At 40.2% G+C, this 26,898-nt stretch overlaps 1 protein-coding gene across 1 annotated transcript in view; it reads right to left on the bottom strand.

The window, feature by feature from the left end:
- The window catches only part of LOC123369816 (cytosolic phospholipase A2 epsilon-like), a 50,879-nt gene that overhangs the window by 14,531 nt on the left and 9,450 nt on the right, over positions 1-26,898 (bottom strand). The window contains exons 3-13 of the mRNA XM_045015789.1: positions 24,973-25,045; positions 18,928-19,064; positions 14,929-15,060; positions 13,743-13,783; positions 11,341-11,383; positions 10,437-10,494; positions 8,625-8,791; positions 8,419-8,505; positions 6,649-6,686; positions 3,914-4,061; positions 1,848-1,984 (exon numbers count right to left, since the gene is read on the bottom strand). Coding sequence (XP_044871724.1) covers positions 1,848-1,984; positions 3,914-4,061; positions 6,649-6,686; positions 8,419-8,505; positions 8,625-8,791; positions 10,437-10,494; positions 11,341-11,383; positions 13,743-13,783; positions 14,929-15,060; positions 18,928-19,064; positions 24,973-25,045 — 1,061 coding nt within the window. The remainder of the gene's footprint in view (positions 1-1,847; positions 1,985-3,913; positions 4,062-6,648; positions 6,687-8,418; positions 8,506-8,624; positions 8,792-10,436; positions 10,495-11,340; positions 11,384-13,742; positions 13,784-14,928; positions 15,061-18,927; positions 19,065-24,972; positions 25,046-26,898) is intronic.

Below are 26,898 nucleotides of genomic sequence, written 5' to 3' on the forward strand. Positions count from 1 at the left end.
TATAGACCCATGGTATGTCCACATCTTGAATACTGTGTGCAGATGTGGTCACCCCATCTCGAAAAAGATATATGGGAATTGAAAAAGGTTCAGAAAGTCAACAAAAATTATTAGGGGTATGGAACAGCTTCCATATGAGGAGAGATTAATAAGATTGGGACTTTTCATCTTGGAAAAGAGATGACTAAGGGGGGATATGATAGAGGTCTATAAAATCATGATTGGTGTGGAGAAAGTAAATAAGGAAGTGTTATTTATTCCTTCTCATTACACAAGAACCAGGTGTCACCAAATGAAATTAATAGGCAGCAGGTTTAAAACACACAAGAGGAAGTATTTCCTCACACAACATACAGTCAACCTGTGCAACTCTTTGCCAAATGATATTGTGAAGGCTATAGGATTCAAAAAAGAACTAGATAAGTTCATGGAGGATAGGACCATCAATAGTTATTGGCCAGGATGGGCAGGGATGGTGTCCCTAGCCTCTGTTTGCCAGAAGCTGGGAATGGGTGATGGAGATGGATCACTTGATGATTACCTGTTCTGTTCATTCCCTCTGGGGCACCTGGCATTGGCCACTTTTGGAAGACAGGATACTGGGGTAGATGGATGACTGTTCTTATGTTCTTATGTGAGAGCCACATCTCCTTGCTTTTCTTTTATCACACTCAGTCTCATTGTTAGGAGCATGTGGCATGATTACATTACCCTAATGCCACTGCTTATTAGAGTCTCTCATCTTCCTGCTCTTTAATATAAGCTTGGGGAGGTTCAGAGCCACAATCTGAGCCCAAGGTGTGAGGAAAAAAGTTATGAACCATAACATTTTTATGTCACATAATTTTTGGGGGGAGGCGCTATATCTCAGAACCTCCTACTTCGAATTACCTTAAATTTGGATCATTAATTCTACTCTGGATCCTCATGTTAGACAACAATTTTTAAGACAATTAGAATAAGCATGTGAATTTTAGAGCACTTAGAAAAATCAGCTGTTAAACCATGCTGATTAAACTTTCTAGTGCAGGCCACACCTAAGCTAGTCTCAACCTTAACTACAGTGATGGTATCACCTCATTTTAAGACCATCATTTATCTTATTACTGCCCACTCTGGGCCAAAGGCTTCCAGACAGACCGACCAATGTTTAGGGTGAAATGGAACTGCACTGCCCCAGGGAACTCTGGAAGGGATAGTTGATTCCATCCCAAATGTATGGCATACAGGACGAATATGCACACTGCATTGCCATGCTTCCATTGTACAGCCAACCAGCCCCACCTCGTAGTAGTGGTAGTCCCGACCAGCAACAGACAACAGTGGAAATGGGTTTGGACCCAAAGCTATAAACAAAAACAAATCCCTAACAACAGTGCTTAGACACTACCCATTTTCTTCAGATACAGCTGGTACAACATATTAAAGGATTTTAACTGCAGTAGATGGAAAGCTGGAAGATGTAATAAGTCATTTTGAGCAAGAGGCAGATAAAGAAATGTTAGACAAAGTCAAACTTTCAAATTAAGGTAATATTTAATGACCTGTAACTGAAAAGCAGTTTGTTAGATTTTCTTCAAACTTTGCAGAATCTTCACAGCCATTCTGGCAATTTTCAGACCAAACCAAAATGTCAAGACAACTTATGGGGAAGGGCTAAAATAAGGTTTTATAATGGAAGTTGGCTACACCCTTACCTATGGAGGCTCTCCATAATAGAAATAGGATTACAATCTTTATGATGGAGAGCTGCTATTAGCATCTCCATGATATTTTTTTTACCAGAGCTCTTTGTATCAACGTCTTACAGAAAGATTAAATAAAATCCCTGATTGAGTCCTGCTTACCATGTTGTGCCAGACAAACCACTCAGGTATGTTGCACAGTCTAAGACATTTAATTTCTTGAGACCCAATAGACTGCCATATGTCGTTGTAAATGATCTCATTCCACCACCTGTTGTCATGATTGCCACCACTGGAATCTGTTCAATACAAAGACAGAAAGATGGTGCAAACCAAGCACACATGATTACTCAGAACTGGAAATGGACCGGAAATGGAACACTGGACCCAGTTCAGTTCCAAAATTTCATAGTTAAGGCCTCTCTGTTTATTGGATCAGAACTGGAACGGCAAATCCAAATACATCTTTCCTTGGGGTAAGTTTGGAATCAGATATGGATCCAAACCACCCCGCCTCTATAGAGAAGGGCAGGAATCATGGTAAGTTCAGGTGCTTTCATTAATGCAAGAAATGTAGTATTCACCCCCCAGCCATTTCATTTTCATATTGCTTCATTCTATTCTATTCCCCCTTTCTTTTTTTTAAATCCCCTTATCAACCTGTGAGAAAATTCAAAAATTGTTGTTTAATCACCCCTGACAGGGACCTTTTTTTTTTCAGGATCATTAAGTTACTTAAACGAACAGAAATTTTGCTTTTGGAATTCACAAGCTTGCAACAGAGGGCAGGTGTTTTAAAAAATATTCACTGGAGAGGTTAACCGAGCCCCTTGAAGGGGTTTATCACTCACTCCACAATTGATGGAATTCAAGCAATGCATTAAATACTTGCTAATTAGTTTAGTTAATGTGCATGGGTATTTATCATTCAAGACTACTTATGGTCCGGAATGGAACATACAGGTACGAGCCCCAGAACTGGAGATGGTGTACACCAGGGGTAGGCAACCTATGGCATGTGTGCCGAAGGCGGCACGCGAGCTGATTTTCAGTGGCACTCACACTGCCTGGGGTCCTGGCCACCAGTCCAGGGGACTCTGCATTTTAATTTAATTTTAAATGAAGTTTCTTAAACATTTTAAAAACCTTATTTACTTTACATACAACTGTAAGATTTATAGAAAGAGATCTTCTAAAAACATTAAAATGTATTACTGGCGCGTGAAACCTTAAATTAGAGTGAATAAATGAAGACTCGGCACACCACGTCTGAAAGGTTACCGACCCCTGGTGTACACATTACAAAATGGCCAGATATATGAGAGACACATATGGTGCTCCTTCCTCATAAAGACCTCACTGTGCTGCCCCTGCAGCACTGGGACCCCTTGCTGGGCAGTCAGACACCAGGCCAGGAGTTATATGTGTCTCACATGTGCCACTGCAGTGCACAAACACAGATTTAGATACAGTAGTCTTTAATTAGCTAAGTAACTGAGGTCTTTGCAATTGGCCTAGAATTCAGGGGTTCCGAAACTGGTACTAGTACCACTGGTGGCACGTAAGCTTAATGTTCCATCCATTCACTTCACAATAATTTTTTAAGAAGCTAGTATGTGAATCAATACAGTTTGGGAGCCGCACACAGTGTAGTCATCTTAGCCATATGGAAATCGAGGAAACCTTCTCCAGACCCCTGAAAGGCAACTATCTAAACCAGCTTTCAAGTTTACCTCCCAAATGGCTGAGAGGATACACCTGTTCAGAAAAAGTGTCAACAACAATAATTTTTATACTTATGAAAACATAACTTAAGAGTCTTTTGGAACAGAAACACGTAGCTGCAGGGTGACAGGTTTCAGAGGGGTAGCCATGTTAGTCTGTATCAGCAAAAACGAGGCATCCTTGTGGCACTTGAGACACTAACAAATGTATTCGGGCATAAGCTTTCGTGGGCTAGAACCCACTTCATCAGATGCATGGAGTGGAAAATACAGTAGAAGGTATATATATATGCATCTAATGAAGTAGGTTCTAGCCCATGAAATCTTACGTCCAAATACATTTGTTAGTCTCTAAGGTGCCACAAGGACTCCTTGTTGTTTTAGGTACAGGGGTTGCACATGCTCCAGCTATTATTTGTTTATTAGCCACATTTGCTGTCCAGTTTGTTGAGCACTCACGCAAGGGAAGGATAGAGTGGACACCCAGGATTCCACTTCACATACCTCATGGTCCTGCAGGTCCTCTTCTAGATGGAGAATGTTTTTCAGGGCAGCAGCAACATACTTCTTTCTTTTGCACAGAAAATCCTTCTCCTCTGCACACAGGTCATACCCTAAGCGCACATCTAGGTCTTGTGGACAGGAACAATGACTAGGACAATCACATGCACTCTTATTACATATTAATAAATATTGCTAGTCAATTTCAGGACTTACACCACAGAAAACCCTAAACATATGTACAGACAAAACTTTTCCACACTCCTATATAATCAGGTTGATGTAACATAATAAGCAGAGAAGAGGATGATGTCAGTATTAGCTGATATTTTAATTTTATTTTCTAAAATTAGCTAAAGTTATATATTGCAATTTAATGAAGTGGAACTTCTGCTTTACCTCTAAGGTTAAAAACCTAAAGGGCCAAAATTTCATAGGAGCCTCCTGAATGATGACTGCAAAATTGGTGGAGTGTCATCACCCTCTTGTGGCTATCACAGAATTACATTTACATTTTTAACATCTCTGAAGTATATGTAATCATGACGCCCTCTACTGGCCGCAGTCCATACAGGATACAGGGTTTAATCCTGGCCCTATTGAAGTAAATGGGAGTTTTGTCATTGATTTCAATGGGGCCAGGATTTCACTCTAGAAACTCTAAACTTCCTACTCAAGCATGGCTTTTCATAGCTAAGCACTAGTAGATTTCTTTCATGTCTACTTTTAGTCACAAATTGCAAAGCACAATCTTATTCAAGGAGGAAGATTAAGGGCATGTCAAATTTAAATTTTAAAAACAAAACTGTTTTTAAAGTTATCCAAGTGCAAAGATGAAAAGTGTATAGAAAACATTTTTTCCTTCACCAAGATAACTCAGAAACAGCTATGTGGATTTTCTTCAGCGCTTCAAATGAAATTAACTTTTGGACTAAAGGCTTGAAAAATCTAACAATAAAATATTAGTTACAAGCAGAATCCTGTGTAGTCTGCAACAGTCTGGACCTCAATTATTCAGCACAACTTTCTTATTTCTCTGCTAAATTCTACATTGGAATTGCAATTTCTGCTGCATTATGAAATTAATAAAGAGGTTTCTATTGCAATAAACAATTTTAGAAGTTCACTGCACTGACTGTAATATTCATTTAAATATTTAATGCAATACAAACGCGTTCTGAATTTATGTTGTGCTGGTGCAGAGTTCGGTACTGGTGTGCCATGCAAATCAGGAGTCATGCAGCACTACATTATTTTTCATTTTATTTTAACATAGTTTTTTATGGTGATTGATAGGATTATCCTTTCCTCATCAGATGCAGATCCCCATATCTAGCTGCACCAGCTATATTAAGGGAAAATCCTGTCCCTAGCTCAGTGGCTGCAGATGGCCATTGGTACAATGCTACTTGTAAGGTTCTGCAGCATGGAGAGGATGAGATCTGTGGACTCTATACAGGGAATCTGAGCTGCTGTACATCCTAAGGACTGGCTCACAGAGCAAAGAATGTGGGCAGGACAGGGCTAGGCTGGAGGCAGTGGACTATTCAGATCCACCAGAACATTCATGACAGAATGCGGGGGGAAGAGAACAGTGTGACACCAACAGACCTTGATCGTGGTCGAGATCGAACCAGGGACTTCTGGAGCTTAGTGCGTGAGCCTCTACTGCATGAGCTAAAAGCCATATGGCTATTAGCTAAGGCTGTAGAAGACTCATTCATCTCTCTCTAAGTAGTCTCGGTGCCACAAGATGGGACGGAACATCACACCCAGAAGGTGTGTGGGTTACAACAGCATGAGCAATGACAGCCTTGGAAGAGTACTGGTAAGCAAGGAGCAACTACTTTAAACTGCTGAACCAGGGTCTGGAGCAGAGAGGTCATTCCTTTTTCCCACTCACAGAACCCAGCTACTTGGGCTTGGTGCAGTTGGGAAGGGTTTGCCCCTTAGTGATTATATTTAGTGAACTCAGTAATACAAGGCTGTTATTGGTGCAGTGACTGGAAGATAAATAAATTAATAAGCAGATGTAACACTAAATTGAACTGCTTGGTATAGTGGGTATATAATTTTTGACGGCTTTGAAATTAGTTACACATTCTAAAAGAAAGTTATAGATAAGTTTATTGTTTGGCAGCCCGAGGTATTTTCATCAGCTTGAGCAGCAGAAACTAGTCATTTCTGTTAGACAAATTGATCAAGATGGCAGTGGTGGTAAGGGACTCCCCTATGAAAATCATGTGCTATTCTGCAGTGACTGCTGTAAAGCCTTTTTTTAATGCAGAAAAAGGATAAACATTGCTGTATTGTGATTGATTAAGGCCATGCTTCAGGAAGGCACTGAAGTACATGTTTAAGCCTCTCCCTGTTCGGGAAAGGATTTAAGAATGTATTTAACTTTAAGTAGGTACTTTAGTCTCTCCTGAATAGGGATGCTTTCTTGAGCTGGGACCTTAATCTGTCCATGCTGTATATTACATAAGATTATGGATAACCTTAAGGAAATGGGCAACATATCAGTCAGGGTGTACACAAATTGCTAGCTACCCTGTCTAGTGTAGTTTCTATGTAATGTCAAATGTCATACATTGGGTATATGTTGTGCATTCTTTTAAAAAATACATTCTAGTTTTCAACAAAAAATGTTTGTTTTTTTACAAATGCAGAAAGTGGCATGGGCAAAGCTTGGCTGACAATGTCACTAGCATCCAAAGAAACAGGAGAAGAGCTCTTACCAGTCTTCTGCCTTCACATGCAAATCAAATCTTTTCTCCTGAAAAACAAGAATGTAACTATGAAGGTACAATCATAGTTTTAAGCTTTCCTTCCTTCCCTTCAGCCTTGAGAGTGAGATTTATTTGCTCCCCAACAAGGCACAGTAGCCACAAATGGAGTCCCCCACTAATCCAAGAGATGAATAGCTTCAAAACCACTAATTTATTTGTAAGAGAATTTATTCTTAGTAGCTCAGTATTTCCCAAAGGTTTCAGACAACTGTACCAATTTACCTGACTGTGACCTCATTGGTACCAGCCAGTTCCCTCCAGTGCCCATTCAATTATGCAAACCATCAAACGCAATGAAGAGTGAAATCTTGGAGCTCCCAGATTCAGTCTCATAACTGCAAGACTTTGCCTAGAAACAGTCAAAGATCTATTGTGTATTAGACAGTGCACAAATGAAAATAAGATATACCAGGACCCAGCAGAAAGGCTCATGATTAAGACAGAGAATGGAAGCCTAGCGTTTGAGTCCAAAGCCTGAAGTACCAAAACTGCTTGTTTCTGTGGTTAGGAAGCATATTGGATGCCAGGTTGTTTCAAAAAGCTTTGCCAGACTGAGAAACATTTCATTTTTTCTTAGAAGTAATATTTTGGGGGGGAATTGAAGTGCTTGTGCCCACATTTATGTAGACAAAGCAATTAACTGCACATGCTAACCATGCTAATTGGTATTTGCATACACATTTTCTACCTGGACATGCAGTGGACAGGTTTCTGTGTGCAAATATGTGTAAGCCTGTTGCATGTGAATCTTAGCCTCTATTGTTTAAAAATGTGGTTGTTACAGTCCTTATAATATTCTTTGTGTGTCTGTATTTTTTTTTGTTTAGTACAACGTGCTGTACATATGGTTGACATCAATACACCCTTCTGAGACAGAGAGAGCTAGATGGATAGCACTGATGGCAAGACAGATATTATAAACTGCACCAAGAAACTCCTCTTCATCATAGGTCACCTTCTGAAGCAAAAGGACAATGGTTGCTTCTAAATCCATGAAGGCAGACTGGCCAGCTTACTGTACAGCTGAGGAGCTGTCCTGAGAGGCAGAGTTGGGGAGGGGGAGGGAGTGCGGCTGGGGAATTAAGGAGGCAGAATACATACAGGCTGGGGAATTGAGGCTCCCTGCTGTCCAGCCTGCCTCTCCTCTTTTTAAAGGACAGTTCAAGACACATTTGCACAACACCAGTATTTTTTTAATAGTATTGGCCCAGATTGTCTCTTGGAGATCTGGACGCTGAAAAGACAATGCTGTGGCACCATCCCCCTTCACTGGCCCCACAAAATGTCCCTTTACGGATGCTTCTCAGTGCAGAAGGGGATCAGCAAACTGTTTATGGGAGGTGGAGATGGAGCAAGGGAGGCATTACACTTAGTGACACCCTTCTCTGCTCTGAACTCAGCAGTATTATCTATCTCTGTATCCTCTGTTAGCATGTGCAAGGTGACCCAGTCAAATGACAGCATGGCCTTTAGCAGTGCCTATGCTGCTATGGAAAAAGGAGCCAGAGAAGCGGTAGTCATGCCTGCAGCACAGATCCCAGCTCCATGCAGAAGGAAGCAGTTCCTTTCTCCAAGGTCTGAGGAGAAATTCACAGAGGTTTTTCTCCCTCTTTGTACCATCCTGCAGGTTTTTTCTGTGGGAGGGGATAATCTAGCCCTTTATTCTTACATTATAATTTTTAAATAGGTCATTGTTAAAGGCTGGCAGCCGGCACTCACCTCTGCTACTGTTACTCTCTCTCCCATGGGGAGCGAATTCAGCATCACAACTGGGGAGCCTGTGTTTATAGTGTAGGTACAGGTACGCTGGGAGCAAAAAAAAGTTTATTTGCACAAAAAGGAAAGTGTTACCCTGCTCCCCCATCAAAATAGATCATGTTATCTACTTATTACTATTATGTTTATAAAGGACAGTTATAACATACAGCATTGTAACTCTTCTTCTTCGGTAGCATAACATTCAGTGTTGGCTCCATATACTTGACATAGTGGAACTTGGTAGGAAATGAAGGGCTAATGATAGCATCAGGGCCCAGTGTAAGATCCTGTGTTCCTTCATAGGAACCTTTCACTGTGAGGGAGAGGTCTTTCCCTGAAGGAAAAAAGAAAAAGCACACAGGGAACCTTATTATTATCTGACTGCAAAATTATGCTTATATGATCAAATTTAAGAAAACACTTAGGAGTTTTCTATATTGCATTCAAAGAGTCCATCTAATAAGCCAAGAAAAACATAATCCCTCTAGAAAAAAGCCTACTACCCAGCTAAACAAAATGAAACCCAATGTATGGAAGTTTGACAGAACTAATGCTCATGAAAAATAACGACAGTACCATGCTTTTCATACTAAAAACTGGACATGGTAGTTAATTCCGGTTCACAGCTCTAGCCCATCTACTAAATATTAATACATATTAATTAATATGTGATCTGTATAAAATAGTCAACTTCTGTATGTAGTAATAAGTGTCTGTATGATATACTAAACAATCTCTTCAAGCTTTTCCGCAACACACTGTATTTTATTGTCCTTGTTCCATGATTGTAATGTATGAAATATGCTCTTTTCTCTCTCAAAACACATAGGCTTACATTTTCAAAAGTGATGCCTGATTTTGGGTACCCAATTTGAGACACCTTGAGGGAGCCTGACTTTTAGGAAGTACTGAGCACCTGCCCACTGAAAATCAGGTCCTTTTCAGATGTCTTCAGTTTAACATTAACATCACCATCACTTTTAAAAATGTATGCCATACAATACAGAGCAATTTATTCAATATGACATGGAGACATCAAAAATATTTGAATCAAAGGGATTAAAATAATCAAGCAAGATTTTTGACAAATGAAATACATAGGTGGGATGTAGCTGAAATTAGGATAAGAAGGAGATTTGTATTGAAGGGGTTCATACATATGGGGTTTTAAATGAAAATTTTTGTGCACTATATTCCAGTGAAGCAAATTTCTACTATAGCATTTTATATCATACACACTAACCAAGAGTTCTTGTTAAATGACCTCATAGACTTGTTTCTTTGGTTCCATTTGTTTTATGTTTAGTTCCTTCACAGACAATAAGTTGGTTTTATAATAATCTTCCTTATGGTTCTTGCATGGGTTATTATAGCATCATAATGCTGACTGCTCAGCACATCTGAAAATTGTTCTGGCACTAAATCTGGATTTAGAAACCTATCTTTATGGGTTTTGTTTGTTTGTGTGTTTGGTCTGCCCCAATTCTACACATGGCATGTATGCTCTACAATGGATTTGTTTATTGCATGATCTCATAATACTGGATAAACTAATACAATACAAAGACTCTGAATTCCTTTCTATAATTAAAGATGCAAAAATTTAGGGCTCTGAATTATTTCCTGTTTGCTAATGAAAACCATGTTGTAATATACGTCAGCTAATGCAAGGGACCAAAGTTAAGGCTGCTATCATAGAAACATAACTCTGAATGTCCTGACACTTGTGTGATGAAAATCTTCTCTTTAGTGTTGTTTTAATATAGTCTGTTTGCATACAGCCACATAGATGTATGTGATGGAATCAATGTAACCCATAACAGAGATCACACATCTTTCTGTAGTTGTTAAAAAGTTCAAATCATTTGAAAATATTATTTTATTCCATGCATTTATTGTAATGATCTATAGAACACATATCAATATAGCAGTGTAAGTATCTGGTTATTAACAGCCAGTTAATAAAGCAGTAACCTCACTTGATTTATGCTGCTTCTTCTCATCCACCTGAACTTCCAAACAGCAAAGTGCACGAGACTGTAACAGAGAAGAACAATAAAACAACTCATCACAGAGAATGTCTCAGTTTGAGATTCCATTCCCCATCCTAATCTATTACTATCTGAGCTGGCTGTGGGGTTTGAACACTGTGCAGGCAGCACTCTCAGTCCCTGGAAGAGCTAATTGCCTGGCACTGCTCAGCATTGAGCCCTCTAGTCAGTGATGAGTGAGAGTGAAAGGCTCTGGAGGAATCATATCTAGTCATCAATGGGGGCTGATGACAAACTAAATGGTGTCTAGAGTTGTGTGTGTCAGGATGCAAAATGGCAGCACTTTTAGGGTCCTAACAGGGATACAAAAGACCAAACAAGGCAAAAACATAATTAGAGAAATCTACTGAGAGCACAGGAGTCATTGGTGGAAATAGCCCTTGTCTAAAATATTGTTATGAATGTTTAGGTGGCAGTAGAGCCTCTGTCACTGTGTGAAATTGTGGTGGACTGATGTCTTGGGGGAGCTGACAGCTACACCTATCTCAGCGTCTCCCACTGTAAGGAATGGGGTGGGTGAACTGGCTGTGAGGAGGGTCACAGTTAGACCACTTCCAGTTTTTGCAAGTAGGAGTGACTGTGTACATGTTTGGAGGAATGCTGGCTTGAGGGAACTCACAGCTACTCAAATCACAGCCTCTCCTATCATGGGATGCTCTAGGATATACACTCTAAGAAGCAGAGAAATCATAGTTACTTCATTCCCAGCCTATCTCAACAGGAAAGAGAGGGTGTTGGCCTGCTGACTGTGGAGCTGCTCACAGCTTCTCTAGTCCCACCTGTATTACCAGTATTGCTATAGGACAGGAAAGATCACAGAACGAAAAGTTACCACTAGTGCTCCATTAGTTACGATGGCTTCAGGAGGGCCTGAACTAGGAAACAAAATGAAAAATACATATTTCACAGCTAGGTTAAATCAAGTGACCACTCTTTTCCCCCTGGATGTTTATCTTGCTTGTCACTCATATGGAAGTGTGGGAGTGATAGCGAAGACCAGGCAACAAGAGTAACTGTGGCAGACATGTGATGCAAAGTTCCTCACAATGCTTGCTTTGACTGGGCACAGCTGCTACAGTTCCTGTTATTCTTGTTCTTCTAAGCAGAGCCTTACCATTGTGCCAGAACTGACTGATAAGAAGAAATCACAATTTTAAAACAATTTCGATCATGCTTGGTAATGGGGCTAAATAGTTTTTCACAGTGCTATTATAGTCCTATAACCATGTAAACTGGACACTTAGTTTAGCCAGTTAAATTCCACCTCTCAGGACAGACCATGTTGTCAAGTACATTTAATCTACCAACATTATGCTAGTCCACTAGGATATACATGCTGGAAAGTGTCTTGATTCTAAGTGTGACACTACACCCCCATATTCTTCATAGAGATATTGTTATGATGTGATTATGGCATAACTAAGATGTATTTGGGGCAAGATAAGGCATGTGAGATATCATTGGAAAGGTTATGATTTACTGAATATGATTATCCTATTTGTATGCATGTATCATTTCTGTATCTGAAGTTAGGAATATTGACTGTGTATCAATTACAAGTGGGTTCACATCTGGGGAATGCCCACCAGTCAGAATGCAATCAGTCTAGACCAGTGGTTTTCAAACATTTTTTCTGGCGACCCAGTTGAAGAAAATTGTTGATGCCCATGACCCAATGGAGCTGGGAATGAGGGGTTGGGGGGGGGGCCTCAGGGCTGGGGCAGAGTGTTGGGGGGGGGGTGAGGACTGCAGAGTGGGTCCAGGAATGAGGGGTTCAAGGTGTGGGAGGGGGCTCTAGGTTTGGGGGGGCTCAGGGCTGGGGCAGGAGGTTGGGGTGCAGGAGGGGGTCAGGGATCTGGGCTGGGGGTGCAGGCTCTGGGGTGGGGCTGGAGATGAGGGGTTTGGGGTACAGGAAAGGGGCTTGGGGGGGAGCTCAGGGATGGGGCAGGGGATGGGGCACAGGGCTGGGGCATCGGCTTACCTCGAGGGCTCCCAGTCAGCGGCACAGTGGGGGTGCTAAGGCAACTTCCTGCCTGTCTTGGCACTGCAGACCACTCTGTGCCCTGAAAGCAGCCAGCAGCAGGTCCGGCTGCCAGGCACAGGCACTGCACCCCCAGCTCCCATTAGCAGGGAACCAGCCCATGGGAGTGGGAAGCCGGTGCTCGGGGTGGGGGCAGCACTCAGAGCCCCGTGCCCCTCCCCACCCCCAGGAGCTGGACCTGCTGCTGGCCACTTTGAGGGGGCAGCGCGGTGTCAGAACAGGTAGGGACTAGCCTGCCTTAGCCAGGCGGCACTGCCGACAGGACTTTTAATGGCCTGGTTGGTGGTGTTGACCAGAGCTGCCATGACCCAGTGCCTTACATTCTGCGACCCAGTACTGGGTCGTGACCCACAGTTTGAAAGCCAATGGTCTAGATGGCTCGCTGTGAGGAAAATCCATTAGACAGAACAATTGGCCTTTGAAGATGCTAATCTCGCACCTTCCTGGGAAGGCTTCCTGAGGATGTTACAACTAGCCTTTGAGTTATGACTGAAAGGTCCTGTGATCAAGTCACCTGCTACTGGAATCCATCCTGGAATACCAGTGTTTTTCCACTGACTGGCATGGGAACTAAGTTTGGAAACAAAGGGTTCCCGCCATATGCAAAGCTGTTTAAGGCAGGAGAGTGACCTCAATGTGACTCACCTGTCATATTGAGATCTATCGATGAAAAAAGCTATGTTGTATTATTTATATATCATTATTAATTATTCAATTTAGTATATAGAGGAGATAATTTCTGGGACTGAAGCGGTGCTGTGGATGGCAATCAAAGTTTTCTCAGCTTTGTGAGTATGAATTAGGATGAAAAATTAACCAAACAATTCGCTTTAAAAGTACGAGTCAAGAGATTTTCCACCACAACTGAGCTTGAGCATACAGGAAAAAAAATTGATACAAATAAGTCTTCTGAAGAGTATAACTAGGCCACAAATTGATGTTGTGCAGAGATTCGCCAATGCCAGGAAGAATTTTTTTACATTAAAGGTGATCAGATTATAGAACAAACACCCAGATTCTGCTGATACAGATAAACTGTATACATGATTCCAGTGCGGAATTTACTAGAGTTCTGAATCCAATGGGTCTGGCAATTTCCTTTGGAGGCAGCAATTATATGAAGCAGATTTCCAATTGCTGGTTTATTACTCTCTGAATTTTTGCATTTTCCAATTAATTTGTATTTCACTTACATGCTCTCCAAGGTAAATTCTACCTCTAGTTCCTCCTGTGCCTAAAAATAAAAAACAGAAATGAGTGAAGTTACTATATGCTATTCTCTCCCCCCAGGGTTAGTCCTCTAGTATGCAATAGAGGAGGAAGTGGGTGAAATTTAATGGCCTGTGAAATACAGAGGGTCAGATGAGATATTCTAATGGTCCCTTCTGGCCTAAAACTCTATGAAGCTTCTGCAAATTAACCCACACTTTTGTTTTTTGGTGTAAAGTCAGTCACTTTACAATTTGCTTCATCTTCTAGGGTCTTAATTTTTTTATTTTCTTGAAATTATTCTATTACCCAGTAGCTGCTCTTGCTATTAATATGGGAAGGTTAACAGGGTTATATGTCCTGTTACCTCATCTCTTTGACCTCTCTGAGGGATGTTAAAAAACAACTGCTATTACTGAATGATTAAGGGACATTGTTTAACTCTCCTGTGAATGTTCCTTATATTTGCATCAACAGCACCAATATGCCAGCGATATTGTTAAAACATAAATACAATGGCCAGATGTCTAGATGCTAAGCTTTCCTGCTGTATGCCACTCCATTTCAGCTATACGTGATATTGTAATGTAATCATTTAGAATTTTTTTGTGAACTACAGAGCCCAGTCTTCCAAATATGGATACTTACATATATTTAGATCTGTATTTACCTTTCAAATATGAATTCATGTTTTTAAATGCAAATTTAAGTGACCAAATGTGGGATTTAGAAATCTCATTCAGATGCCAGTATTTGAAAATTGTGTCCGAGTATATAATTTTTAGCTGAGTTTAGACTAGCACCAGATCTAGATGTTACAGTCACACAGTTGCTGGGACAATGGAAAACTTGGACAACAGATCTCTGATTACAGCCATTGGGGTTGACAGTCTCTGGGAGGTTTGTTCTTGGTGGGAAGACCAGGAGAAAGGGTCTTTGCCAAGAGCATCATATGTTTGCCATGCTCCACTGGCCAAGAACACTGAGGCCAAATTGCTCTGTATAAAGGTGAAGCAGTTTTACTGTGTAGTAGCTGAGACATACTGGAGGTATAGCTGGCCAATCCATGACATAGGAAGGAAAAATATTAGTAGTAGTATGAGTAGCTGGCAGGAAACCGAGGCAAGTGTGTCTTTCTCACCCAGCCCTGCCTATTATTTCAGACCTCACCTTTGGGTCAGTCTTAAAGTATATGAGAACTCTTTCTCCAAGTGGAAGTTTAGCTACATCGAAGTACACAGTGAAGAGGTGATCGTCCTGGGTAACGACATCCTCATCGTAGACACTCAGCTCCAGCACGTTCTGGGAAGGGAGATGAGGGGGTTTAGCAATCCTACATTCTGGCTTTCACAGATCCCAGGAAGTAGGGATTCCTGGGGACTGTCTATTTTTACCTTGTGCGAGGAGAGGAAGAAAAGTGAAGGGATACGGAAATTTTGCAAATATCCAACTTTGAAGAAATCTATTCTAAATCTAAGTAATACAGTTTCCTCCCCAGTTCAATTTAAATGCTATAAGTTAGGTATGTGAGTGAATGATACATTCTGTTTCCGCAGCATAAGTAAGAAACCAGGCCCCTCCAATGAATTGTCACATATTAGCACTCCATGACAGCCAGGAACCTAATTGTCATGCCCTGTGTAGGAAAGATATCATGAGAGAGACAGTGGAAAAACTGAAGGAATCTAGAAAATTCGTTAGATGCCAAATCCCAGCTGCTCCTACATTCCTTGCTGTACAGGGAGAAATGACTGGTGGATCTGCATGATGGTGGGTACATTGGCCACATGCTCAACCTCCACTGCAAGGGACTGTACAGGGCCCCATGACCCCACAGATCCTGCTCCTGTGCGGTATAAGCACACCAGTTTCATTGCATATGGGACTTTTCACTTTGTGGAAGAGGGGGAAGGATTTGCCTCTAAGTTACAGGCCACATATATTGGGCTCCATTTTGCTCCTATTGACATCAATGCAAATGATGCTATTGACTTCAGCGTGATCAGGGGCAGGACTGCTATGGGTAGCCTGTAACTAAAGAGCAAAACCTGTCCTCTAGCACAAAGCTCAGGGCCACATACTTGGTCGAACTGATACAGTCTCACTGAGCAGGCCGGTGAACACAGCCTATGAATTGTGTAGCAGTGGGTATCGTAAAAATTCATTTATTGTCAAATTACATTGAGAGGTAGAGTGATCCAAAGCAAATGTCATGTAATCTGTAATAAGAATACATGGTTTATTTTCTACACATCAGCATGCAGGTGACATAGTAATTACTATGGTAAAGTACCTACTATATGGAATTCTAATGCTGTATGTGGGGATTTTATATTATTATGCCTAATTGCATAACAATACCAAGTAAATCTTTTGTTGTCACATATAAGGAAATTATATTTACATGACATTTGTGTGCTGAAAAAATAAATACTTTTAACTAAAGAAATATTCCAAATATCCTGCAGTTTACTCAGCACTTTAGCTTGATACCAAGCTGCTAACAAAGGCTTTAACCTAAACTATAACATTTTTGACTTGATCTTTAACCTTAAATGTTTGGTATTTTTAACTTGATCTTTAACCTTAACTTTACATCTTCCAGGTTTTCATATATCTATTTCTTAATAACTAAATGTCCTGACAGTTAGTTAATATAATATTTAACTAGTTAATGTTTATAAAGCACTTTGAACATAAGAAGTGGCATATAACTTTTAAGTGTTATTGTTACTATTCTAACAATGTAATTTTACCATCACTTACTTGAAGTGTCATTACTACCTTTCAGAGGGGTAGCCGTGTTAGTCTGGTTCTGTAGAAGCAGCAAAGAATCCTGTGGCACCTTATAGACTAACAGACGTTTTGCAGCATGAGCTTTTGTGGGTGAATACCCACTTCTTCGGATGGCATCCGAAGAAGTGGGTATTCACCCACGAAAGCTCATGCTGCAAAACGTCTGTTAGTCTATAAGGTGCCACAGGATTCTTTGCTGCTATTACTACCTTTGCTGTTTTTTAAAGATTTGGGTCTTAGAATCCCTTTGGTCATTTAATAAATATTTAAAAACACCAATATGCAAAAAAAATTGTAGATTGTTATTTTCTTCTGACAGAGTAATTTTATTAAGATTATAGATATGGTATAAAGATGAGTACAAGGAGATAACATATAGCGTAGTATTTGGCAATTGTAAATTCATTGAATCACTGCAGTTCAGCTGACAGAACTTACCAATGGTGCTGGCTTCTCCAGCAAGAGTATTCTATGGATAAAAGAACAACACACTCTATTGACAGCAAAATGTATATGGGAAATTAAATTCATTGTAGAAAATTAGGTTCCTTATGTGACACTAGTCACTGGCCTCTCTATCCCAATACAACCAGCTTTCCCATGATAACCCTTCTTCTGGCTTACATATTCGTCAGTTTAGTTGTAATGCACACAGTTCACCAATTCAGGCCTCCCAGCTCAGCTTCATGGCTGAATGGAGTGCATTGTGTTCTGAGACTGAATCACTCTGATGGCAGATAGAACAGCAAAGTAAAAATCCGTGAGGAATCTCAATGCTTTAATGGTTCGAAATTTGTCAGGTATTGAGTAGATAAAACATTGCTGTATATAACATCCACTAAAGAATCAGTCAATTCAGTAGTAGTTAGTAGAGCTGGTCATCAAAATGCATTTGGGGGTTTGTTTATCTATTTATTTATTTATTTATTTATTTATATTTTTTTATGGAAAATGCAGTTTCCACAAAATCAAAACTTTTCTGGGAAAATTTAGATTTTTCTGGAGTTTTGTATTTTCTTTTAGGAAAAATCTAAATGAAATGTTTAATTCAACATTAATCTATTTGCCTGAGGTGCTGCAATGCCTCATAGGATTTCTAGTTTGGGTGCCTCGCACCTCCATTCTCCTCTATGGACTGGACTTACTGGTTAGACTCCATCTCCAATGATGCTCTGAAGACTCACCCTGGTTGAACAAGCATGATGCATACGGGGAGATGCAGTCCAGCTGGGGCTTTTGGCCCTTTTAGGAAAATGGGGGTACGAGACACCAAAATTACTACTCCCAAAAGGCACTGCAGTAGCTCAGGGGGACACAGACTAATGTTGAGCCAAGCTGAAGCAACATGTTTTGATTTCATTCAACAAACTGAAGTGAAACATTTTGCTGTGGAAATGTGCAAATGTTTCATTTCAACATTTCCGAACCAAGTTTTTTTGGAACTTTCCATGCCACAAAATATTGATTCCCTCCCCTCCCCCCATTTGGAATGAAAAGAAATTTCAGCATATGAGAATTTCCTGTGGCTATCTGGCTATTTTCTGGCTATCTGCCTAAAGAGAAATCAATGAAACAAATTAGTCCTTCACAGGCTGCAATGACACAGTAATCCATCATTCAGAGCTGCTTTTATACACCAAATCAGAGAGAGGAGGAAAGAGCCCTGAGGGACATCACAGAAAACAACTTACACCAACACTGGGAAAACACTAAGGAATCAGTTTATTTAAAGAGGATAGATTTCAGTTGATTGCCTATTTCATCCTATAAAGATTTTTCTTCCATCCTGTTGTGAACCCTGAATGGCTATGTCTTCTGAACACTCGGCTCTCTGGAGGTTAGCTTCCATCAATTGACCATGAATAGGGTTTGAATAATTAGTACTTTAACCAGGATGGGCAGGTAGCTGAAAAAGTTATATAAAATTCTGAATATTTACCAGCACTTATTGTTAGGTAACAATTCTTAGGATGACTGAATTTGTTATGATGATACACTGTTTCCCTCCATGTTACACAGAGCATGTTGTCATTCAGTGCCTGTAGGGCGTTGTGTGGTAATGAAGTTTAAGAATAAGCCTGAATTTTGTGGCTCCTGTTTACTAGTGTAGTTTCCATTAACTCAGAAAAATAACAATTTCTTTATTAAGAACGAATTTTAGCCATCTTAATTCATCCCGGACACTTAAAATATGAATTCTCCAAACCAATAGTTATCAAAAATGAGAAAGTGACCTCAAAAGAGTTTTATTGGGGGTATTTTAATCATCTAGCGTTTTAAACTGCAGGTTGTAGAAGACTTGAAAATCCTACTTCTGCCTAAGTGGTAACAGATCTCCAGGCTGCTGAAAGAGGGGAATTCTCAGTTTCTTACCTTGATCTGACTCTGGATCCTGAAGTAGAATGTTTCATTCCACACTGGGTTTCTGCAGTCATTGACAGTTTTGGTCTGGATCTTTTCACATGTAGCTGTTGGCAACGACAGGCTGACGTAGCAATCAGAATGGCTTACTGTATAAAAAGAGGTACAGTATAACGGTTAATGTATCAAAACTCCCCATCTTAAGTGGCACTGAAGAAATTAGTGCACTGCACTAAAATTAAGTTGTGTTTATTTAAAGACAGAGATTAGGGTAACTGATATATAAAACACATCTCAAGTTCTCAGCAGTGGGCCTGTGCCTTAATTCGATTCTCATGTGCATATGCATTATGACACAGTCTTTAATTTCATGATCACATACTATTTTCCCACAGAACCCCTGCCACCACTATATTGTCTGAGTGCTTCACAAAATTGAATTAATTTATTCTAACATCACCTCTGCGTGATTAAGAGATGCTATTATCCCCATTTTACAGATGGGGAACTGAGGCACAGAGAGATTGAAGTAAAAGAGTCCCAATTGGGTGCCCAATTTGAAATGCTCAGGAGCTGGTTTTTCATAGTACTTAGAATTATATAGCACTTTATATGTCCAGAGCACAGCTTTCATTGACTTCAGTTGCAGCAAGGTAGAATGGCCCATCAACTCATAGGAAAATGATAAAAGACAAACACCCTATCACCTATGGATTCACACTTTTCACAAAGCGATCACTCTGACCTATCAGTCCTCATCCTCAAAGGAAACCTGCACAACGCTTTCAAAAGACAAGCCTGGGAGCTTAAATTCTTTATTCTGCTAGACACTGAGAATCATGGACTGAACAGAGACACTGGATTTATGGCTTATTACAATAATCTGTAACCCACTAGCCTCCTCTTTTTGTCCTACAACTGCAAAGGTTTCAACTGGCCACTTTACATTGAATGGTCCCTTACAATATGTGCTAACTACTTATGCTAAACAATCTGTTCCACCTTGCATTTTGCAGTGATGCTGGGAGTAACTTTCCCAGACCTAAAGAAGAGCTGTGTATGGCTCAAAACTGTGTCTCTCACCAACAGAAGTTCATCCAATAAAAGTTACTATCTCACCCACCTTGTCTCTCTTATAATTAAGAAGTTTCTCCTAATGTCTAAGGGCATGTCTACACAGCTGCACCGCTATAGTGCGTTCATGAAGACACTCTAAACTGACCAGAGAGAGCTCTCTCCGGTCGGCTTAGTTAATCCACCTCCCCAAGAGGCGACAGCTATGTCAGCAGGAGAGCATTGTCCACATGGATGGTTAGGCTGGTATAACTACGTGACTCGGGGTGTGTGGATTTTTCACTCCCCTGAGAGATGTAGTTATAGGCCTGTAGCGTAGACCAGTATGGGAGCAAGTAACTATGAGACAAGCCTCTCTCCCCGCTGGATCCCACCCCTGTAGGCTCCCCCCATTAGTGTCAGGAACCCCTACTGACTGCTCCCCCCAATGCACTGGGCACCCCCTGTCCCCTTTGCCCTGTGAGTATCTGGGTCTAGAGATATGTCACCACCTGGAGATGAATGCCAGGACACAGAGCCGCATCTACTTCACCTGCCAGACAGAGCTCTTCCTGCCCCATGGCCAGTAAAAGGAAACAGGACCTGTTTCTGATGGGTCTGTCTCTCAGTGATCGGGATTGGTTCTCTTCTGGCTTCCAGCCCCTGTGTCCCACCTCTGTGACAGGAAAGATGATGATCTGGGGAGGGGATTCTGTACAATTACTATTGACTCTGGTGTCCTTCAGGTAATAGCAACCCATTTTTGACTGCAGGAAAGAACCTTTTCTGAGACAATGGAAAAAGGCTTGGGGAAAAAAACACGTTGGAAAAACTGCTGGGAGCCTACAATCCCCAGGAATTCACACTGAAGCCCCTTATATCAAGGGCAACTCTTCAAGTCAAAATATAGTAAACTGTTTTTATTTAAAAAGAAGTTTTCTTTTTGTAATGAGGATTAAAGATAATGGTTTTATAAACAATAAACTCTTGCTTTTCTCGATGTCTTGCTTTTTTCCTGTCCTCCTATCCCCCAGTATTAACCCAGAAAACTGTGACATTAATTTTTGCCCTGATTTTCACCCATTTTTTGAATTAAACATTGATAAATTCCCAAGAAATTTAAAAACAATAAAAACCAGAAACGAAGGGCCTGAAATATAGACAATAGATGTGAGCTAAATAGAAAAACTGCATTTAAAAGTTTCACTTTGATACTATTTTGCAACCTCTTCCCATAACCTTATTATCTTATCCCAGTTGATATGCATAAGAGTTTAAAAGAGCCTTTGATGAAACACTTCTGATTTAATGTGCCAGCATTGCTGTTTCATAATCCCAGAGTAAGTGCAGGATACTATAGTATGGAAACATAAAATTTGGTCTTTTATGTGACTCCATGCTGCTTCCAGATCCATGCTGCAATCTTCTATGTAAAAAGCATGTCTTTTTAATCTCGGTAATAATTCAATTCTTGGTCAATATGACCAGTGTTTGACAAAACTCTTCTATAGAAAGTGAGACGCATTGCCCACAGTGGTTTTAGCCACATGCATATCATGTTAGGATTTACCTATCTTTGTAGGGATGCAGCTTGGTAAAATGTATTTCTTTGGTATCTTCAGACTGGTTATATTGGCCTTATTAAATTTGTTGGTTATGTACTCTGAAATATACAATAATCTGCCCCACCACTGTGTTACTTGCACCCTGGCTCATGTATTTTTTTCCTGAGTGTGGCCTGGCAGGCAATGCTGTCTTTATTCTTTTATACTGTACTTATGTGTATGCTGGTAGTTTCTGAGCTACGCAATATACTGTAATATTTCAATTGCTGAGGAAGTGGGGGAGCCAAACTGGGTCCCAAGACCATGCCATTTTGCATCCATATTGTAATCAAAACACTGTAAACAGGATCATATCCCCTATGTCCTTTTATCTATGCTAGCATAGCTGCACTGATTCAAAAAGAAGGTTACAGACCATCTATATTTTAAAATAGTTTCCCAGATATAGATAAGAGACAAATTTAGGCCTCATTTCCTGCATGCAAGAGGCAAGGTCTTTTCGCCTCCTTGTTTCATATCACATTCCATCACTCTATGTTCCACATGAATTTTTAAAAGATGCCATTTACATAGTAATATATAGCTGCCCCATTATGAGATTGCTAGATAAGCATTTGAAAATAAAGAGAATTCACCTTTGGGTCAGCAGCCATTGATATCCAATAATAATATTAACATTAGCTTTGGGGGTAATAGTTTTAGAAAGAACTTTGTTATTCATTTAATGTAAATGGATCAGAATCAAGATCAGAGAGGTAAAAACTGAGGAAAAAATAGAGTTGCCTTCTGCTATCCTCAAGAAAAACATACTGCAAGTACAGATGCAAAGAGCAGAGGTGATTTGGAAAGTGATGTAAGCTAGGCTGCCTTACACTTACAGACTTCCTGAGCCTAAATTTTCAAAAGAGGCCGTTGATTTGGGGTATCTCCATTTTTTAGTGTCCACCTTAGGCCTGATTTTCAGAGCTGCTGAAGCACCCATCTCTGGAGCTGCAGGTACTCAGCACCTCTGAAAATCAGGCCAAACATGTCTCAAGCTAGGCACCAAGCTCAGTGCCTATTTTTGAAAATGTGAGTCTCTTGTAACTACTTCACCCACTTATCAATGTGTAAGAGAGCATAGAGGGGATTTAAAGTGATTTACGTGAAATGTCAAGGAAATGGAGGAAGGTGTAAGGTGCCAGTTAAATTAGAGATGATCTGCTTGCACTCACGCTCTCGTATTAGTTTCTTTTTGCTGCATGCCTCTCTTCTAGCCCCACCTATGTGAGAGTTATACAATTTATACTCTGACTCAGTGGGCCAAATTCAAAAGTAACCTGGCAGGGCAGGAGCACAAGTTACATACAGGTAAGTGGGTGTGATGATGAGACAGTCTAAGTAAACAAAAACTACTTAATGTACGGGAGCCCACACTGCTATAACATGCATATTGAGGGGTCTGAAAAAAGTGCAAATTACACCAATTTTGATTCCCACTGGACTCCCTCAGATTCACCTCTGAATTCAACCCTATGCCCATGAACAGCATCAGAGACATTGCAGATAGATACTGCAAGGTTTAGTTTGAAGAACCAGACAGCTAAGCACACCCAAGAAGGGTAAAGTATATGGGAGTGTTCAGATTCCGAGCACAAACCACATGTAGGCGTGAAGCCAAGAGAGAAAACATGTGATTAAAAAGCATAGACCTTTGGAAGACAGAGACTGCACAGGCATATCTTCAACTCCGGCTCTGCTCAGCACAAAGTGGCCTGAAAGTTTCCCCAAAGGAACAACCAAGGGCTCTGGGCATAAAGCCAGAGTACACAGTGCTACAGCACCTGCTCCCTCACCACTCTTTAGAAGAGGCACCTCAGGGACACACAAGCAGGTCAGGGGCATGGTCAGGATGAGAGGGTGAGGGTCAGAGTGCACAGTGCTCTGTTGAAACCTGAGCTGGTATAATTGTTCTTATGGGACCCCTGCAGCCAGTTTAATTTAGGCCATGTCTATGTAGCTCAGTGGTTTGAGCATTAGTCTGCTAAACACAAGGTTGTGGGTTCAATCCCTGAGGGGGCCATTTAGGGATCTGGGGGCACACAAAAAAATAGCTGGGGATTGGTCCTGTTTTGAGCAGGGGGTTGGACTAGATGACCTCCTGAGATCCCTTCCAACCCTGATATCCTATGATTCTAAAACTCATGTCTCTCAGGGGTGTGAAAAAGACACCCTGCTGAGCAGCATAAGTAGCAGTGTGCACAGTGCTATGTCGGTAGGAGAGCTTCTCCTGCCAACATAGCTACTGTGGCTTGGTGGGGATGGTTTAATTATGTCAACAGGAGAGGTCTCTCCCTTCAGCACAGAGTGGCCACACAGTAAGGTGTAAGGTCTCTAGTGTAGACATAACATTAAATAGTTTTGGGCAGCCCCAGAATCAGGGGAGATAGCCAGGTAGCTTAGAACCACCTTCTCCTGTGCCTGGGGCAGCTGAGGATTTGGCCTGCTATTTCATGCATGTATGGAGGAATAGTAGTAGCAAGTTATTGATCACGAGCTCGAGGTGGTCAGCTGTAATAAACTGTTGCCAAAACAAACTTTGGGCCTGATCCAATGCCCAAATGGAGTGAATGGAAAGGCTCCCGTTGATTTTAATAGACATTGGACCAGGCCCTTTATGTTTTATATGGCTATTTTATTTTGACCTAAGAGTCGAATGCATTTTTTTTAAATGTCTAAAATACAAGGAAAGAGCTGTCTCATTAGATCTCAAAGTAAATAAGCCCCAAAGTAAATAAGCATCTTAGCAAACTTTATGAAGTGCATCTAAACTCACAGGTCAAGATGATTCTCTTAAGTGTATTGGAGAAAAATAGGTTGCCATGAAAATACTGCTTTTTTAAAACTAAGCTTGTCCAAAATGCATGGACTACTATCTCAATGCACTCCAGAAACTGCCCTGTCAGTAGAAGACAGTACAGAAACATTTGTCTTTAAAACCAATCAGAGCAATCTCAACCCAGGTGTAGCTCCATTTATTTCAATGATATAATAACAAAGATGCATTTGGCCCGTCATGTTTTATTGATATGAGATGCTGGATTATTTCAGAAACACATGGTTTATGATATTGATATATATGTAAAAGAAAAACTAGTACCTTTTCATTCCTGGTAAACAATACACCTTGTGACACTTCTTAATTTGTTTTGAACAATATGTTATCTTTCTTGCTACACATGGAAGGACATTTGACTAGTTATACTTGCACAATAACATAAATACTAGTTCTCAGATCATGCTCTGATAATCAAATATACTGCGATACTGTAGCTGTTTATGTATAATCTAGTAATATCAATTACTTCCTTTTTTTGACTTATGGTGTTTGCAGTGTTCAGTTGTGCACTGATTACTTTCAGAAGTAGGAACAATTTCTAGGAAGAGTAGAGACACTCACGTGTATCTGCCCGACGGAGATTTCTCATTCGTATTATTCTTACAGCGAGCAAGTAACAAGGAGATAATTCCATCTGTAGAAGAATGATATATGAAAGAAAGGTTAAATTTAAAAGCGTGATACCTAACAAATGAAGAACCTAATCAAGTATTGTATGACAATTAACATATTTTTGCTGAACATTTTATCAATCATTTTCTACACTGATATATAGAGATTAACAAGATCAGGAATCATCATCACGAATCATTAATTTATTCCTTTATTTATTTATTGTTAACGAAAGTGCAACTGTGTTTTTCCAAAAAATTCAGGGCATACTTGTGAGTTTAGGTTTTTTCACTGAGTTTTTTAGGGGAAAGAAGGAAAAATTACAGAGTTGGTGGGGTTTTTTTGTTTGTTTGTTTGTTTGTTTTTAACAAATAGTACAATTTTAATTCTATGGAACCAGTTGCCAACAGTTGCAGTACACGGAGTTTGGTCTTCTCAAATACAGGAGTCAGGAAAGTGGCAGGTATTCTCAGCAAAGCTCTTTTTAGTGTGTTGGAGCCTTCTAGAGGGCAAAACGTACTCCATGGTCCCCAGGTTGGTTCTAACCTCAAATTAGGTACTTTGATACCTCCCTTGTGCTACCCACCATGGTGCATTTATTGCTTTGAAGTAATTTGTTGTAAGTGCATTGTAGACTTGAGCTAAACTCAGTGGTGAGTGTACAGAAGTTTGTGAGAATCTTTCCTTCAGTTCTGAGTCACATGGGTTTGTGCTGCTTGAGATTCGGTGTGAATTTTACGTTCAAACAAACCAGAATATCAAAACGAAACTCAAATAAAACCAGCAAGTTTAACCCTGTTTAACATAACAATTATGCCAACACAGAGGTGTAAGTTCTAGCTCAAGCAGAACTAGCTCTCATCAAGCTACCACACAACGGAGGGTCCTTTACTAAGGAGTTTCCTTCCCCATTTGTACAACAAAACTCTAGTCTGTTGACATTTAGCACATTATGCAAAGCCCTTCTTTTCGCTCAGTTATTTTGCACATGGAAGAGCGTTTTTGTTTTCATTTGGGGGACTGTCCTATTCTTTTTGCTAAAAATAATAGATTTAATATCGTTTTCATTAGATTTTGTGCATAGTGCATTTAATAGCCTACATTTTCAAATGGACGTGTACCCAGTTAGATTGCATGGTGTTTGCATGCAAATTCTAATATGTGAATATATGTACTTAGCTGTCAGATTGGCTTTAGTACATGCAATGTTTCTTGCATCTACATTATGCAGGGTTATGTGCTTGTGCATGCTATTTTGCAGGCATTCAAATGAAGATGGCTTGACAATTAGTAGTAAATCACTCAAAGAATAAATGTTTCTGTTTTATCTCAAGTGCAACTTAAGTTTGATGGCAAGGTAATTAAAGTATTGTACATCACTCCCTTGTTCATTCCACTTTAGAATTCTGTTTGGGACCCTCCAAATTTTGACACCATCATTAAAGCCTATATATATAAAAAAAGCTCTTCTATTTGTTACCAATAAGTGAAGCATGATATAATTGTAGTGTTAATGATGTGTTATGCAGATTAGAATGGACCTGAAATTGCTTTTCTTTGAGTTTACATAGGCAAAGTAGCAGAATTCTGTTTGAGAAATGCTGGTCTAGGATTTGGATGTATATGCTCACTGTTGGAGGAAGGGTTCCTAGGAGTATGAGGAAACTGCAGCATCTGTGAGTGGGCCTTATCACCAAGTGTCTTGGTCACAGGAAATACTGAATTGTTTATGGGCTCTGTCACAGTGGCATTTTGCCAGGATGACTTGACTATATGCAGCATATGCAAATACACCATCAGGAAACATCTTATTTTAGAAAAAAGGAAATCATATTACCCTGTCATCATGTAGGTTTGTCAGTAGCAGCAATGTAT

This window comes from Mauremys mutica, chromosome 4, assembly GCF_020497125.1.
Source record: "Mauremys mutica isolate MM-2020 ecotype Southern chromosome 4, ASM2049712v1, whole genome shotgun sequence".
Taxonomy (NCBI): domain Eukaryota; kingdom Metazoa; phylum Chordata; order Testudines; family Geoemydidae; genus Mauremys; species Mauremys mutica.